Here is a 14,977-nt window from a genome sequence, read left to right on the forward strand (position 1 = left end):
ATGTGTAAGATAAAGCATCAATATTAATCTAAAACTGGTTATGTAATCAGGCAAACAAATATGATTGTCTATTTGGGTTTAAATAATCTCTCTGTGAAATCTTTAACTTTTGTACTTTTTATTGTCCCATTGCAAGGAAAGTTGGGTTTTAGTTCAATTACTTTTACTGGTTTTTAGCTTGTAATTTGCTAAGCATTTCAGAATCGTTTGTAAATTCAGAATTAATGAGAGATACCGGTCTAGACAATTCATATCTAGGCTTAGTTTAGCTCTTTTTGTGTAATTGCCACACTGATGAATTACTGGATTTGAAGGACTACCTCTAATACAGAAAGAAATTGGAAAAGAATACTTGAAGTTCAACTCAAGTATATATATATTTTTTTTAAATTTTTATCAATGATGTCAGCTCCTAGCTTGTCAAAAGTGAAGCTGTTATTTCTGTTTGATTATGTGTAGGATACAGGTTTTCTGGAACAAAGCACTAAAGTAAAAGCAGGTACTAAATTAAACAAATTGAATTAAACTGCTTTGTTTTGGGGAATTTCCCAGGGGAAGAGAGAGAAGGCATGTTGGTAATTCAAGAAAAGGAAAGCATGAAATTCATAGATAGCAGTGAAGTGCCTCCAGCAGGGGAACTGTGAACTCTCAAGAGATTTGGCAGTAGTCCAAGTCCCTGTGCTGTGCTTGAGGGTAGTTTATTGATATTCATCTTGTTCATTTGTGCTTTCATAATGTTACACCATTACCTCTACTGTTCTAACTTTGGATGGCCATATGGGGAGGCATTTCAAGAGCTGCTGTAACCTGAAAAACCTGTTTAACAATATTGTTGTGGTAGCCTGCTATGCCCATTAGAGGGGCCAACCAGTCACTGCTGCTGGTTTCATCTGAATACTCCTGTTAAAACTGTAGCTTTTCTTGCTCTGTCCTGGGACTGCTCATCTGGTTCTTTACCTCTGATAGTGGCCCTCATCAGTATCCTTTTCTTTAATACAGGAGTCATATAGGGAGGATTTTCTTGGAACCTTCCAACAATGGGGTTTTCTGCAGTATCTTTCTTTTCTCTAGAAAATAATTCTACAAACCCTTTTTGGCTCAAATTTCTGTGCTATAAGGCTACAAGGGGCATTATCACTTCAAGACAGCTCCCTTGCCAGGTATATTATATACTGATAGATCATCCATCATAATTGAAACTTTAATTCAATTTTACAGTATAATGGTTCTGATAGGAGTAGCTAAAAATCTTGTTTAATGCAGATTTTAAGTTTATTTTAGCTTTGCTCCTCATTTTTGCAAGTTTCCCCATTGCATTCTCTTGATGATAACATACTACTACTACTATTTAGATCTTTGCTGTTTGGGAACCCTTGTCCTTTCGAAGTTCTCCCATAAGTTGTAGGCTTACATTTCCGTGTAAGAAAAATTCAAGAGCTCAGTGTCATCTTTAACCTTGATTTGAGTTTTAATGTTTCTTGCTTCTCTTGGCAGGGACCCAACTTAAACATAGTTTGCTCTGTAAAATGGTATACTTTTCATCCTTGACATTCATCCAGCCCTGTTTACTTTCATAAACATTATGCATCAATTGGTACTTTATTGACACTTTGATTCTCAAATGGAGAGCACAGATGTAGCTAGACTTCATGTCCACAGAGGCCATGCTTGAGGCCACAGTTTTCCTGTGCATAGCAGCTTGTGCCACAGCATAACTGTGGTATTTATATTCCTTTGACACCCTTTGATGAGTGGACTTCTAGCTCCAGTCCTATTAAAACTCCCAAGTAAGAGTGCAGAACATATTACTCATGAATTATTGACGAAGTTTAATGCAGTTTGTGCATTTTGGTTTATTCCCAGTTCAAAATACTGTGATTAGTTTATAACTGTTGTGTGCTGAGTTCATCAAAGAATTAAACGGAGAACAGAAGTTAGTAGGTGTTTTGTTAGAATAGGTTGCCATAGGATCTCCTCTGATAGGAATAAAATTGGGCGTAGAGTTGTATTTTGTCCTGTTGAATTCAGTATCAGTATCTACGTTTCAAGGCATGAGTCAAAATTATTGTAACTGTCAGTTCTTAATGGTCAGCTCAAACTAATGCATTAGCAATGAGATGAACTACTTGGAGAGTATGGTAAAATAAAAAAAAAATATAAATAAAGGGTGATACACAATTAAGAAATTCCATAGTGTGGGTTTTTTCAGTTTAGAGCACAATTATCTCTTAGCTTTGTTTTTCAGGTAGCTGAAATGCATGGGGAACTGATTGAATTCAATGAAAGGCTGCATCGTGCTCTGATGGCTAAAGAAGCTCTTGTGTCCCAGATGAGACAAGAACTAATTGATTTGAGAGGGCCGGTAAGTGTTTGTTTATTGCCATTTTGGAATAAGCCCAAAACCATTACTCGTGATGAAATTAAGAAATAACAGCTACTAACACATCTGTCAAGAACACCTTACTTGGTATTTTTGATAGTGTTTGATTCTCTTTAGCAGAGTTGAATGTAACATAAATATATTCAGACAATAAAATTGTTTTCTACCACCTATTGCTTCACTTTGGCTTTTTGTGTTAAAAGGAAAGATTGGGTTGAAATTCAGAAATGAACAGGGAGGAAACAGGAGTCAAGAATGTTCCTATTACTTGTCCATCATATGAGAGCAGTGTATTTTGATAGTTTTTTGTTCATATGATTACGTGGTATTGCTCCTAACTTTTCTGTTTGCACTGGAAGCATTCAGGCCTGTTTTCTCATAATGTCTATGTAAAGAGGCTGATGACAGTTCTGTGTGCATTAGTGAAGCAGGATTTCACCTATAATTTTCAGCCTTTTAGATGGAAACAATCACATTATTGTGCGAAGAGATGACAACTGATAAATCAATCACATGCATATTGTAGCTGTACTTTCTTGCTGGGAGATTTTTGGCTGTATGTCCCTGTTTAGAGAATTTGCTTTTAACCATTTATCTCCATATTCTAATCCAGTAGTTAGATATTGATATGATATTTAAATGTATCAGATACTGAGAGAAAATGAATTCCTGAAACTTCTGAAGAAGTGGAAGTGATACTATATTTTTAAGGGTTAGCTAAATGCTAGTTGTTATTTGTTGCTACTGTCCAAAATGAAAGTGTAAGTTGAATACAGTCCTAAAGACTTTTGCATTATCCTCAGAAGTGGATATACTTTATTTCTATGTTAGTAAACAGAATTCTATGCTGAAAGTGTTATCTGTTACTTAATAGACCTTAATTAGACCTTTGAAAATTGATAAAGTGTGTAACTGTCAAAAATTGTGGGATGTGAATATTTGATCCCCCTTGGACTTGTTTGAAAATATCAGCCAGGTTCTTAGCAATATATTATTAAAATAGTATGTAATTTACAGTCAGTTATAAAAATAGCTTCCATGATTCTTTGCTATTTTCTCTTTTCCTTTTAATGCTGATAATAAATTTTTGTGCCTGTAATTTATAAATTAATTGTTGATAATGATCTTTCCAAATTTCTAGTTATTTGGTTTCAGAACTTCTACAATAAACAGGGAAATATTAGAACAAAAAGCGTTTCACAAAAAAACAAAAATGTGCTTTGAAGTGTATGAGGAAGTACTTCGATGTAATGTCTCCATTACTCTGTTTTGCATTACAATGAGCAACACTTCAATTAACATCTCAAAATCAGTAACCAATCTGTTTCAACACAGATGTGCAAGCACTGGAACTCATTAATGTCATGCTTTTTCTTACTTCCAAAGTCCACACTTTGTTTTTGAGGTTTTTATGCAGAATTTTTACTGAAGATAATTAAAGTAGCTGTATGTATCTGGTGGTAGGATTTGCCACTTCAGATACAGGCAAAGAGAGGGTGCAGGTTGTAGGCAAGATAGAAGAATGTCTGTTCAGGCACAAGAGCCCTGAAAGCCAGGCTGTGTGCTGCCACTGGAGCGTGGGCTGGACTGTGAACAGACAGTAGCTGATGGTGGTAATTGAGAGAGAGGTCATACTGGCCCTTCCCACCTCATTCCTCTAAAAAAGGACAGCAGAGCTATTCAGGCTTCCATATATATGCCCTGTATATATGCTCTGGAGCTGTCTTGGCTCTGCACAGTTCTTTTCCTTTCTCTGGCAGAAATGACTTAGCTTTTCCTGAGCCGTATCCCTTTAATCTTGGGAAGGCAGAATTCAGTTATGCCTTGTCTATTGGGAGGTCTTGAACCGGTCTGTCAAAATGTGTGGGAAGTAGATTTTCTTTAGTCCCCTTTGAAATATATATTGTTTTACAATTAGCAATAAGTTTCTTAGGCAGCAAATATTCTGAAAAACAGTAATATGTATGTAACATACAGTATAGAGTTACGCTGAACCAGAATTTAATGTGGAAGCTGTCTATGGAAGTTCACAACTTCTAGCTGTTCTCCATCAAAACACTGTTCTGGTTTACGCTTTTACATTTTACAGTATTTAAAGGAGAGAAGATAGCCTTTTGTGTTTAACTAGCTTTAAAGTAAGGTAAAAAGCTATTGCTGTTCCAATTCTAAATGCTCTTTCAATCTTATTTTCTCACAACTGCTACTTCTTTTGATTCTGCAGGTCCATCATTGCCATCTTTATGAACTTTTGTAGCTATATAATGTTTTGTAAGAACTAAGCTAAAATAGAAGGATCATGTATCTGTCTTAATGAAATGTTGGTTGTAAAATAAAGTGATTGCTAGTTTTTATATGCTTCGTCTCTTCCCATAAATTGTTTATACACTCAGTGTACTTTGGTTTAGCATACTTTCTTATAAAGACTTAATAATGATACTTTTTTCTGGGTTTCCTATACCTTTCAAAATTACATGCTTTTACAAATGCCAATTTGTTTCTTCATGAAACTAGCAAATTCTAACATGAAGAACTCACAAGGGTGATATGTTCATAATCCTGTTGCATGATTGTTTATTTTTCTTTTATTGTTTCTCAGTAATAGTTTTTATTGGCATTTAAAAAATTGAATGTTGAATTGTAATTTCCTTATAATATTATGCTTCCTTAATAGAAAGCATAATAACCAGTGTGTGGGAATAATTTCTTTTTTGTAAATATAGGTCCCTGGAGATTTGAGTCAAACATCTGAAGACCAGAGTTTGTCAGATTTTGAAATGTAAGTTTCATAATAAACATATTTTTCTCTCTGTAATGTCTTTATGGGAAAGAAGAATAAGCAAACAGATTCAGTAGTTTGCTTTTCCTATATTATTTCCAATAACTGAATTCTCAGCTGTGGTGTTCTATTGTTAAAAAGTGTGGAGAGCTGCACAGTCAATACCCCAGTGTAGTTTTTAATAATGTTGAATGCAAGGAGTTTAGATTTATGAAGATTCTCTTTCAGTGCACTAGGTCTTGGTATTCTAACAGAGCACTAAAAGGTTAGTTTTCCGTTGCTCTGGGGTTGATAGATGCTGGATGCTATTCATCATGTGATAGACTTTCTCATTTTTGCAGAATAACTCCTACTCAGTGCATACAAATAGTACTACAAAAATCCCAGCTGGTCATCCCAGATCATTCTAAAGTGTTGTGATTTGGAGTTTTGCATGCATTAGTTGACTAATGAGTCTAGCTTTTTGTGGGTGAAGGGGTAAAAATGTAGCTGGTGTCTTTGAATCATAGAAGTGTGGAGATTAATTACAAAGAGTGGATGGAAATGGTTTCTCCATAATTGTGCAGTGCTCTTATGTTATTTAATTAACTTGTTTTTTTGCTGAGTTTTGTGGATAAAAATGTTGAGTTTATTGAAATGAATAATTTTTGTTTCATGCATATAATCAAATATTGTCAAATGCTTGCTGTAAAATAAACCAAAACCACTGTAGATGGAATTGTTCCAGTGCTCTTTTTCAGTTATGTTAATTTTAAGGAGCACTTTTAGATACAGCAGATATAAAAGGTTCAGGCACAACTACAGTTTTTCTGATACTACAATTGAAATGTTAAGTTGCTTTGTTGATCACTTTGATCATTATCTAAATCACTGGAAGTAGTTGCTTTGCAATTCTTATACATAAATATGATTCCCTATTTTGAGTTTTTTCTCTCTCATCCTCAGATCAAATCGTGCTCTTATTAATGTTTGGATTCCCTCAGTCTTTCTGCGTGGAAAAGCTGCTAATGCATTCCATGTTTATCAGGTAAGTGATACATCTTAACACATTCTGTGAAAAAGTTTCTGACTAATATGGCACATTTTAATAAATCAAAGATGTCAGTATCATTTCATTAGAGATCAGGTAATGAACAACAGTAGTAACTTCATAGATATTATTCATCCATAGGATTGTGTTGATAATCCAAATAGCGTATTTTGAGGGGTGGCTTTTCATAGTTTAATATTTTAAAAAAATGTTAGTAAGATGAGTGCATTGGCCAGGGAGTACAACAATTCAATATTAATCAGTAATGCCTTCTTCAATATGCATGTACCTATTCTGTTTCAATTTTGGGGGTATCAGTGACCAGAAATGTTGCTTGACAGACATATGTGGCTTACTGTAGTAGCTCACTTGAAAATATTTTGAATTGTGCAACAGGTCTTCACTATGTGTCATTGGACATGTTCATAGTGTGCTCTTCTTCAGCTGGGTCTGAATTTAGGGGTTTGCACTCTAGCCTGTCTTGTAGTTGAAGCATTGAAATCCTATACTATTCTTTGATTCCTGGATTATTGGCTTCAGAACAATTACACCCTCCATGGATAGAATGGCAGGGCAAACTTTAAGCACTTTAATATTCTGTCCTAGGCTGTATGTCTTTATTTGTGGATTATTAGCAGCTGCAAATTTTTTCCACTTTTGTTTCAGCCACGTGTACTTAGCTCTGAACAAGATTTCTGAAGCTTGTTAATATTCCTCTCACTCTGATGATTTTTGTAGAATTTTGAATTATTTATGAAGTGTTGGCAGATAGTTGAAAAATACAGGAAAACACCCACCTTTTGGCCAGTAAAAGACAAAGAAAAATAAGACTTCAGCTAATGGAAAGGAAAGCTAACAATACTGAACAGTTAGTTATTTGCTCAAAAGCATTGAATAATTGATAAAATTCAGGTGCACAAGTGTTTGTGGAAACCCAACTTATTGACAAGTGTCTTAGCTCTCACATATTCCTCCAGTCTGCTGTCACTGGCTACATGTTCTCAAACCCAGACACTAGAGTCTGCTATTGCAGAAATTCTTCAAAGCATCAATATACCACCCCACTACATCTGTTACTCTAATGATGCAGTTCTATGACCACTAGAAACTCTGGTTTCACCTCCTGGGTTGCTCTGTTTTATTCTTTTCATCCTACTTTGACATCTAAGTTTCTCATGTTCCTATCAGCATACACCATTTGCTTTCCACCCCATCTACCATTTCCTCACCAGGTTGGTCAGCATGTTGACAAAGAGATCTTGTCCCACTCTTTGAGATGGATTTAATCTCTCCCAGCAGTCCTTGACCCTTGGAGATAGTCCCATGATTGTAAAAGCCAAATCTGTCAGCGGCACCTGCTGTGCAACCAGGTATTGATCCACAGGACCCATGTACTCCTGTGCCAAGCCTTTGACCTCCCAAGCAGGATCCAGAAGACCAGCTGGGCCCGTATGCACTTCATCATTGCCCCAGTGCTGTTTGGTTGCCCTTGATTTGGTAGTTGTCTTGTCTGGAATTAATGTTGCTGCCTATGTGGATGAGTACTAAAGGGTTATAATAAGGGGTACCTATCGTGTACTGTTTAAAAAGCTTTGAGTTTTTAAAGTTCAGTCTTTCCTCAAGGATTTTTACATCTAGACTGTTGATTGGGAAAAAAATGGAATGTAATGTAGTTTGTGGTTTTTTTTCCTCCTGAAGTTGCATGTAAATTGGAGTTTCTGGCAAATAACAAAATAAGACAATTCTGTAAGATATTTGGTGTCTGAACAATGAAGTCTGTTGTCTTTGCAACAATATGTTACTTTCTACATTCTCTGGCTTTTCATTTTTCTTTTTTTTTTTTTTTTTTAAGCTATATCTGCAGTGCAGATTGAAATGAAGGCATTAAGTGTATATGCCTGTAATTTTTAAGCGCATTTCTGACTGTTTAGGCTTGGCACGCTTGTTAATGATGGTGAGATATGACGTGTAACAGTACTGTCTGTACAGTCTCAATTTTGTGTCTTTTTAATGTTACTGGTATCTGCTGTTACGTGAAAGACAGGAGAGGGGGAATATGATCCAGTAGTTGACCATATCTTTTCCTGATACTCAGGAAAGCCTATATGGTTGCAGTGTACACAGTTCCACATTTCTTTCACATATAGGTGACAAGTTAACATAATTTCTAATTATCAAATTGTGGACATGAATTGTTGCAGTGGGAGTCTTATTGTGAAGAAAAGGACTCTCAAATCTTTTCTGTGTAAGTCGTGAATAAGAAGTAAACTATGGCTTTTTCAGTTATATTTACAAATTTATCTGTTGCTCACACAGGTTGTCCTCCTCATTTAGTTAGTGAGAATTAGAAACAAAACAGTTGTTGCAGCTGCTTGTGGATAAGCAGAGTTTAGATAGGGGCAGCCCTTTAGTAAGAGGAGATGTGATAGATGAAGGAATGTGGGAGGAAAACTGTCTTTGTATACTATTAAAGGTGGTTGAGTTCAACAGTAACATTATTACTGCATAGGGAGGCCATGCACATAGGCATGTATCTGCGTGAAAAAGGGTGTTATGGAGAATGTGTATTGCAAACAGTTGCATTTTTATCAACAATTATTTTCTCTGCTTTTTCAGTTGCATTCTCTTTGGTTGACTGGGAAGAAAGAATCCTTTTTTATTATTAAACTTGCTTTTGTATTTCGAGTTTTGTTAGTGTTACTACTAAGACATGAAACGGAAACAATTTATTTATAGGGTTGCTATCTAATATTCCAAATGTATCTTTATTTAAAAAAGTAGTGAAGTGCTTTTCTTTAAGATTTATTAGAACTGGATTAAAAAAAATTAATTCTTTGAAAAATTTCGTTTATTTTTAATTTTACTTGTAACTCAATATCAAATTTAGTGTGTAAAGAGTTCCATACTTTCCATGCAGTTTGACTGTTTGTTGACTATATAAATGGCATCATCAAAACCTGGAAATTTTATAGAAATCATATATACTATAGTTGTTCTGCATATTATTTTTCAATAGGAACAATACTGAGATATACAAAGCTTCCCAATTTGTAAGAGGTTCAGGGCTTTATCCAAAATCTGCTGAAGTGGGTAGAGGTAGATGTTGCTTTCAGTTTGCTTTGGTTAAGGGCCTAACTACAGTGACGTGAACAAAAAATAATTTTTTTTATTGTGCTTTTGCACCTTATTTCTATTTATCATTGGCATGGCATTTTAGAAAATATGTTGTACAGAGTGGGTTTTAATAGGCTTAATCTATTACTCATCATCAATGGAAAACAAAGGCAGCTAAACCTCTTGTGAAGAGGAAAAAAGGAAGCAAATATCACTGCAAGATACTAAGATTGAAAATTATAACTTTACAAAAAGAAAATTTTTAGACTTTTAAGTTCTTTATGTCTACAATATATACTTATAATGTTGGGCATCCGTAGTGTGCAAAATTTTGTGTATTGGTATATGTATTTGAAAAATATGAATGTTCTTCTGAATATGCTCTGTTCATTATCTAGTCACACTAACAATTTATGGGACATAGGTAATGTGGAAAGTTAGAAGTGTTTATCTACAATAGGCATAGAGTATCTATGGTCAGAGTAGTTTGTCTTTAATTAAAGGACAGAACAGAATATCATAGAATTCCTGTGGTGAACAGTTGTGTATTCTCTCAACTTTATCTTTTAGTACTTTAAAAAATAATAAAAAAAAAAAAAGAGCAAGAATTACCTGTAGAAGTGACCTAAAACTTACGTAGTTCTTACTAAACTTTGATCTTGGCTACCTGCTGGGAACTTTCCTTATGGAAGAATACATTAATGGCATTCCTACCAGGTTTTGATCTCAGTAACTAGGAGTATGACTGGGAAGAGTACCTGTCTAGCAAATAACTAGCAAAAAACACCATATACGTGAAAAAAAAGGCTAAAAGACATTTTCCTAAATAGACCTATATTCTCTATCATAGCACTATGATGAAACACTTATGTGCTTGCTGAATATATATTCTGCATTTTATAGCTACCAGGAAAGCATTAATTTATAAAACTTCAGAATAGCCTCAGTAACAGCACTGTGCATTTATCTTGTTAAATCACTGCCAAAACATGTGCTCCTGATTACAGGGAATTTGATTCAATGTTGAAATTATGGAAGAGGATATTTACCAGGCTACCAGTATGTAATGAACAGACAAGGACTGGGAGTGACAATTAGGATAAATGATGGATTTAATTTCTGAGAGTCCTCTTATTCATAATAAACATTATTTTTGCTGCTTTATCATGTATTTCTCCAATGGCAGAGAATTAAAATCCATGTATAACTCTTTGTATCAGCTACATGAGAAATTGCTTGTAGTATATCAATGTAAAGGAAAGTAGCAATATTGCAGAATGTTGATGTTGTCGAGATCATTACTAACACCTTTTGGAGTTCAGATTTCTCTGTGGGTACTTGAGTAACTGTATCTTGAGATGTAAAAACTGACTCTTGGTTGTGCTGGTTAATTCTGAGAGAAAGTTGTCAGGCGAACTTTGGAGAAAGCTAGTGTGCTGATGGGAACAGGCAAAGCTTGAAACTGGGTTCAGGTAAACAAATTTTTAGATATGCTAAACACTTATGACTGTACTTAAAGCTAATTGGAAATTATTCTTAAGATGCTTAGCCTTCCTGAAAATGAGATCACATTCGTAATACTATTCAGGTAAGATGTTGCTGCCAAATGAAGATACTACAAAAGGGCATGGACCTTGACCACCATTGCTTTTCCAAATGCAGTTCATATAAATGTATTTCTAACATGGCTTGATTTCTTCTGCATTTTCTGTTATTAGAAAGCTAAAGAAACTGTCCTCCTTTACCCTTCTGTTAATGAGCCACCTTGTTAACCTTTGCTGATTTGAAATTATGTCTCTCTGGAGCATTTCATTTGATGGAGAGGAAGGTGGTGTGCCAGTGGACACTTGCTATGTCACATTTCTTGTTGATGCACTTCAGAACTGTTGTGCCTCTTCTGTCCCTTTTTGCTTATAAAGGCATATTTTCTAGCAGTAAATAAACTACTGCATACATATCACATGCCCTGAGAATGACCAAAAGAGGGTGGAAAGAATTGCCGAGCACCTCAGATAGTTTGGAAAAGTTAGAACCTGTCAGTTCCGCGATATCTGTAATCTATTTTTTGTGGACTTATAAATTATTATTAAGAATATAAGAATTAGGAGAAATAAATCTGGGTAGCCAATTTTGCATTTGTACTTCTTAAACAAGGAAAATAAATGAATCACATGTTAATTTGCCTATCGGGAGGGCCTGACCTGGACAGGATAAGAGTAGGCTCCAGCAGTTTTGTTTTTGTTACAGTGCTTGTCTTTTTGGTTTGTTTTTTTTTTTTTTTTTTTTTAATTTAATGCAGATTTATAATGCTGTTTTGAAGGGTGTTTCAAAGCATTTTTGTGTCATGTTAATATTTCAGCATGTTCCAGATGTCATGTTCAAAATCAGTACAACTTCTATCCCTAAAAAACCCCAGATGTTATTCTTTGGTGAATACAGAAGGGAGAATTTCCAGCTCCAGCATACTTGTCACATAGTTTCAACGATCAGATAGTTTCCTTAATTTCTGTTAAGGATTAAGGATTCTGGGCAAGCTCAGAAATAAGGTTGTGGGCTCTGAAAGCAAGAAACATTTTATAATGAATCTTATTAGATGTGGAAATTTTAATCAGACTTCTGTACTTGTAGAGTTACACTGCACTATTGCAGTAATGTTTAACTAGCAGAATGTACTGGTTATGAATCTTAGGAATTTAAAAACAAGGTCTAGAAATGTAGCCAAATTTTACGCTCAATTTGAATGACTGAGTTCAAAGGGACAGTTGTGAGCAGCAGATTAATTGGTGCTCACAGTTCAGCACTATCTAATACTGCCTGAAAAATTAAAAGCCATAGACTTATATCATTCAGCTGTGGATGTTACAACAATTAGATGGTATATAAATCTAAAAAAAAAAAAAAGTGAAAATGCAGTTTAGAATTGGATGTGCACTAAAGTGCAGTTATGAAGTTCAGTATTTTTCACTTGTTTTCTGAAATACCACAATTTCACTTAATTGAACTTAATTTCACATAATTGAACTTTCAGATGAGTACAATAAATAAATGGTGACTACAATAAATAAAGACAAAAAAATAAACATTGTGATACAGTGCTTTTAAAATTAAATAGCCAGTTAGGGCTTTGTTTTCTCTTGCATTGTGAGTAGTCCTCTGAGGACAAAGATCTCTACTGAGAAGAGGTGGCTTTAGGTTTTGGGCGGTTCAATTTTGTCATTCCCTCGGGTATCATCTGGGACTTTACCTGACAAATAGAAAGGTGGGAAAACTTCGTGTTTCCAGATGGGCTACTAAGCTGTGGTGTGGAAGATAATGTTCCATTTGGTTTTCAGTGATATAGGGTAAAGGAGACTATGAGGGCTTCAGAGAGGTGGAGATCTAGTATTTTGCTGCATGAATGAAAAAATGTTGGAGAAATAATGGGTTTGGATTCATCAAGATTTGGATATATTTCTGGAATAAAGGAAATTTTCACATGAGGGATGCATTTAAATGCCAGGACTCAGTTACTGGCACTTGAAGATCATAAAATTTATAAACTGAAAAGTAGAGGAAGGTTTACATATAAAGAAAATCAGATGTTTGAGATGGGAATAGGTATTTAAATAAACTAAACCTAATTAATTTAAACTCTATTGTAAAAGGAGCAACAAAAGCAAAAATTCATTACTGTAATATTTAACTGGAAAAAAGAGAATGAGGGAAAAAATTTGGAAGATGGTTAAAAAAAACCCTAAAAGGGTAGCTAAGATGGTTTGCAGGCATAATGGAGACTATCTAAAAACTTGGATATTGCTCACAGGAAATGCGTAACCCATTTTTAAAAACAGAGGGGAAAACCAAGAGAAGGATGGCTAAGTAGCAGTAAATAAAATAAATTTTAAAATATCAAAGCATTTAAGTTGCCTCCAAAGTAAAATAGAGGAATGTACACATTCTGGAGGAAAAAAGTAGAAACAGTGTTACAGGCCTCTTACAACTTGCAAAAGGCATAAAATCTAATAGTCTCTTTTGTACGTGTCAGGAAAAGGCCACTTGCTAAAGTCAGCAGGACAAATATTCAAGCTGAAGAAGAAGGTCTCAGAACATAAAATAGTAACAGAAGAATGCATATTTTAAAATCTCAGTTCACCATGGAGCTGTTATGGGGGAACTAAGTGATCTTTAAGGACCCTTCCAACCCATACCATTCTATGACTCTGATTCCTATTCTGGATTATTCGTTGTGGAGAATTAGCAGAGTGTCTGTTTTAAATGAAATACCAGTAGAAGATCTTATTGAACAAATAAAGAATAAATCTCTACATGCAATTCACCAGGAATTCAAGGGTGAAATAGCTGAAAACTGAGTGATAAATAGCTTCTGTCTTAGGTAGCAGAAGATTTGAAAGTCGGTAATCTGATACAATTTTTAAAAGGGTTTAGAGAAGTCTAAAACGAGAGTTGTTAGAAATCATTAGAAAAGGGACAGAAAACCAGAAAACTGTTATGCCATGTATAATCTCTGGTTTATCTGTGTGCAGTTCTAGTCCTCTCCAAAGAAATATATCAGAACTGGAAAGAATATGTGTGAAAAAATGAGGCTTTTTCATTTGAGGAGCTTATTAAAAATTTTTAGCCTGCAAGAAAGAAAACTGAGAGGGGAGTAAGATAGCAATCTTTCAAATAATGAAAGACACAGAGAGATTTTTAACTGTTTCAAAATGCAAATTGGAGCATCCATTGAAACTGCCAGCTTGCACTTTCAAAACAAGTGTGTGACAGCGGTTTTCTCCACAACATGTAATTGGGGTGCAAGACGTCTTGCCACAGGACTTGAGAATACTGAAAGTTTATGTGGGTCTAGAAAATAAATGAGCTAATTTAAGTTAAAAAAAATAATCAATCCAAACACAAGGACGTGACTTCTTTCTGAGGAAATCCCTGTATAGCAATATTACGGATGATAGATAACTTTTCTGCATAAATAAAACTACACCTTTTGTTCATATTTAAGTGTACTGAATAAAATACATTTCATAATTCACCCAAGATTTTTCTAAACTGTTGAAATCAATATACTTGGCAGTAACAGTACAATGGGAGAAACTTGGAGGTCATGGGGTAGGATTAACTGAACATGGCTTGTCTTTAATGCTATGTTAAGAATGAGTAATTCAGTCCTGAAACAGGAATAATAGGTATAATTAGGAAATCTCCTCCCTTCCACTAGTGTTTATCTTCTATGCATGGCAAGCTCACGCTAATGTTTTCAGAAGCACATCCTTTCTCTTTATACTTGCTCAGCTTTGTTTTGCTTAAAGTTTGTGTCTTGACTACTGTCTTGTCATTCATTAGCGCTGACAGATTACTAGTATAATTAATTTTGCATATGAGTAGAAAGATTAATTAGATGACCAGTTGATGTCCTTACTGTGAATCAACAAATTGTAAGGATTATTTAGATGATACTGGATGAAATTTTGGGCTGTGACAGGAGCTCAGACTAGACAGTCATAACAGTATCTTCTAGCAAGAACATTAGAACAATTATAGTTATCCACTTGAAGCCCAGAAGAAGCTTTAAAAGTTTATTCTCTTACAAATTTTGTGAGGCTATTTGTAAGTGGTAAACTGATTAGTTAAAAGTGTTAAAGGACCTAGCCATGTGTGAAGAAACCAATATATTTTGTACTAA

At 34.8% G+C, this 14,977-nt stretch overlaps 1 protein-coding gene across 3 annotated transcripts in view; it reads left to right on the forward strand.

The window, feature by feature from the left end:
* The window catches only part of SNX29 (sorting nexin 29), a 106,091-nt gene that overhangs the window by 59,292 nt on the left and 31,822 nt on the right, over positions 1-14,977 (forward strand). For 2 of the 3 annotated variants that reach the window (XR_008731897.1, XM_055708110.1), the window contains exons 16-18: positions 2,246-2,362; positions 5,101-5,156; positions 6,102-6,183. Coding sequence is in view for 2 of the 3 variants with exons in the window: in XM_055708110.1 (XP_055564085.1) it covers positions 2,246-2,362; positions 5,101-5,156; positions 6,102-6,183 (255 nt within the window). In the remaining variant the exon portion in view is untranslated. Of the gene's footprint in view, positions 1-2,232; positions 2,363-5,100; positions 5,157-6,101; positions 6,184-14,977 lie in introns of those variants that run through there. The other variant, XM_055708111.1, reaches the window with a different exon arrangement.

The sequence above is a fragment of the Falco cherrug genome, chromosome 4 (genome assembly GCF_023634085.1).
Source record: "Falco cherrug isolate bFalChe1 chromosome 4, bFalChe1.pri, whole genome shotgun sequence".
Taxonomy (NCBI): Eukaryota; Metazoa; Chordata; class Aves; order Falconiformes; family Falconidae; genus Falco; species Falco cherrug.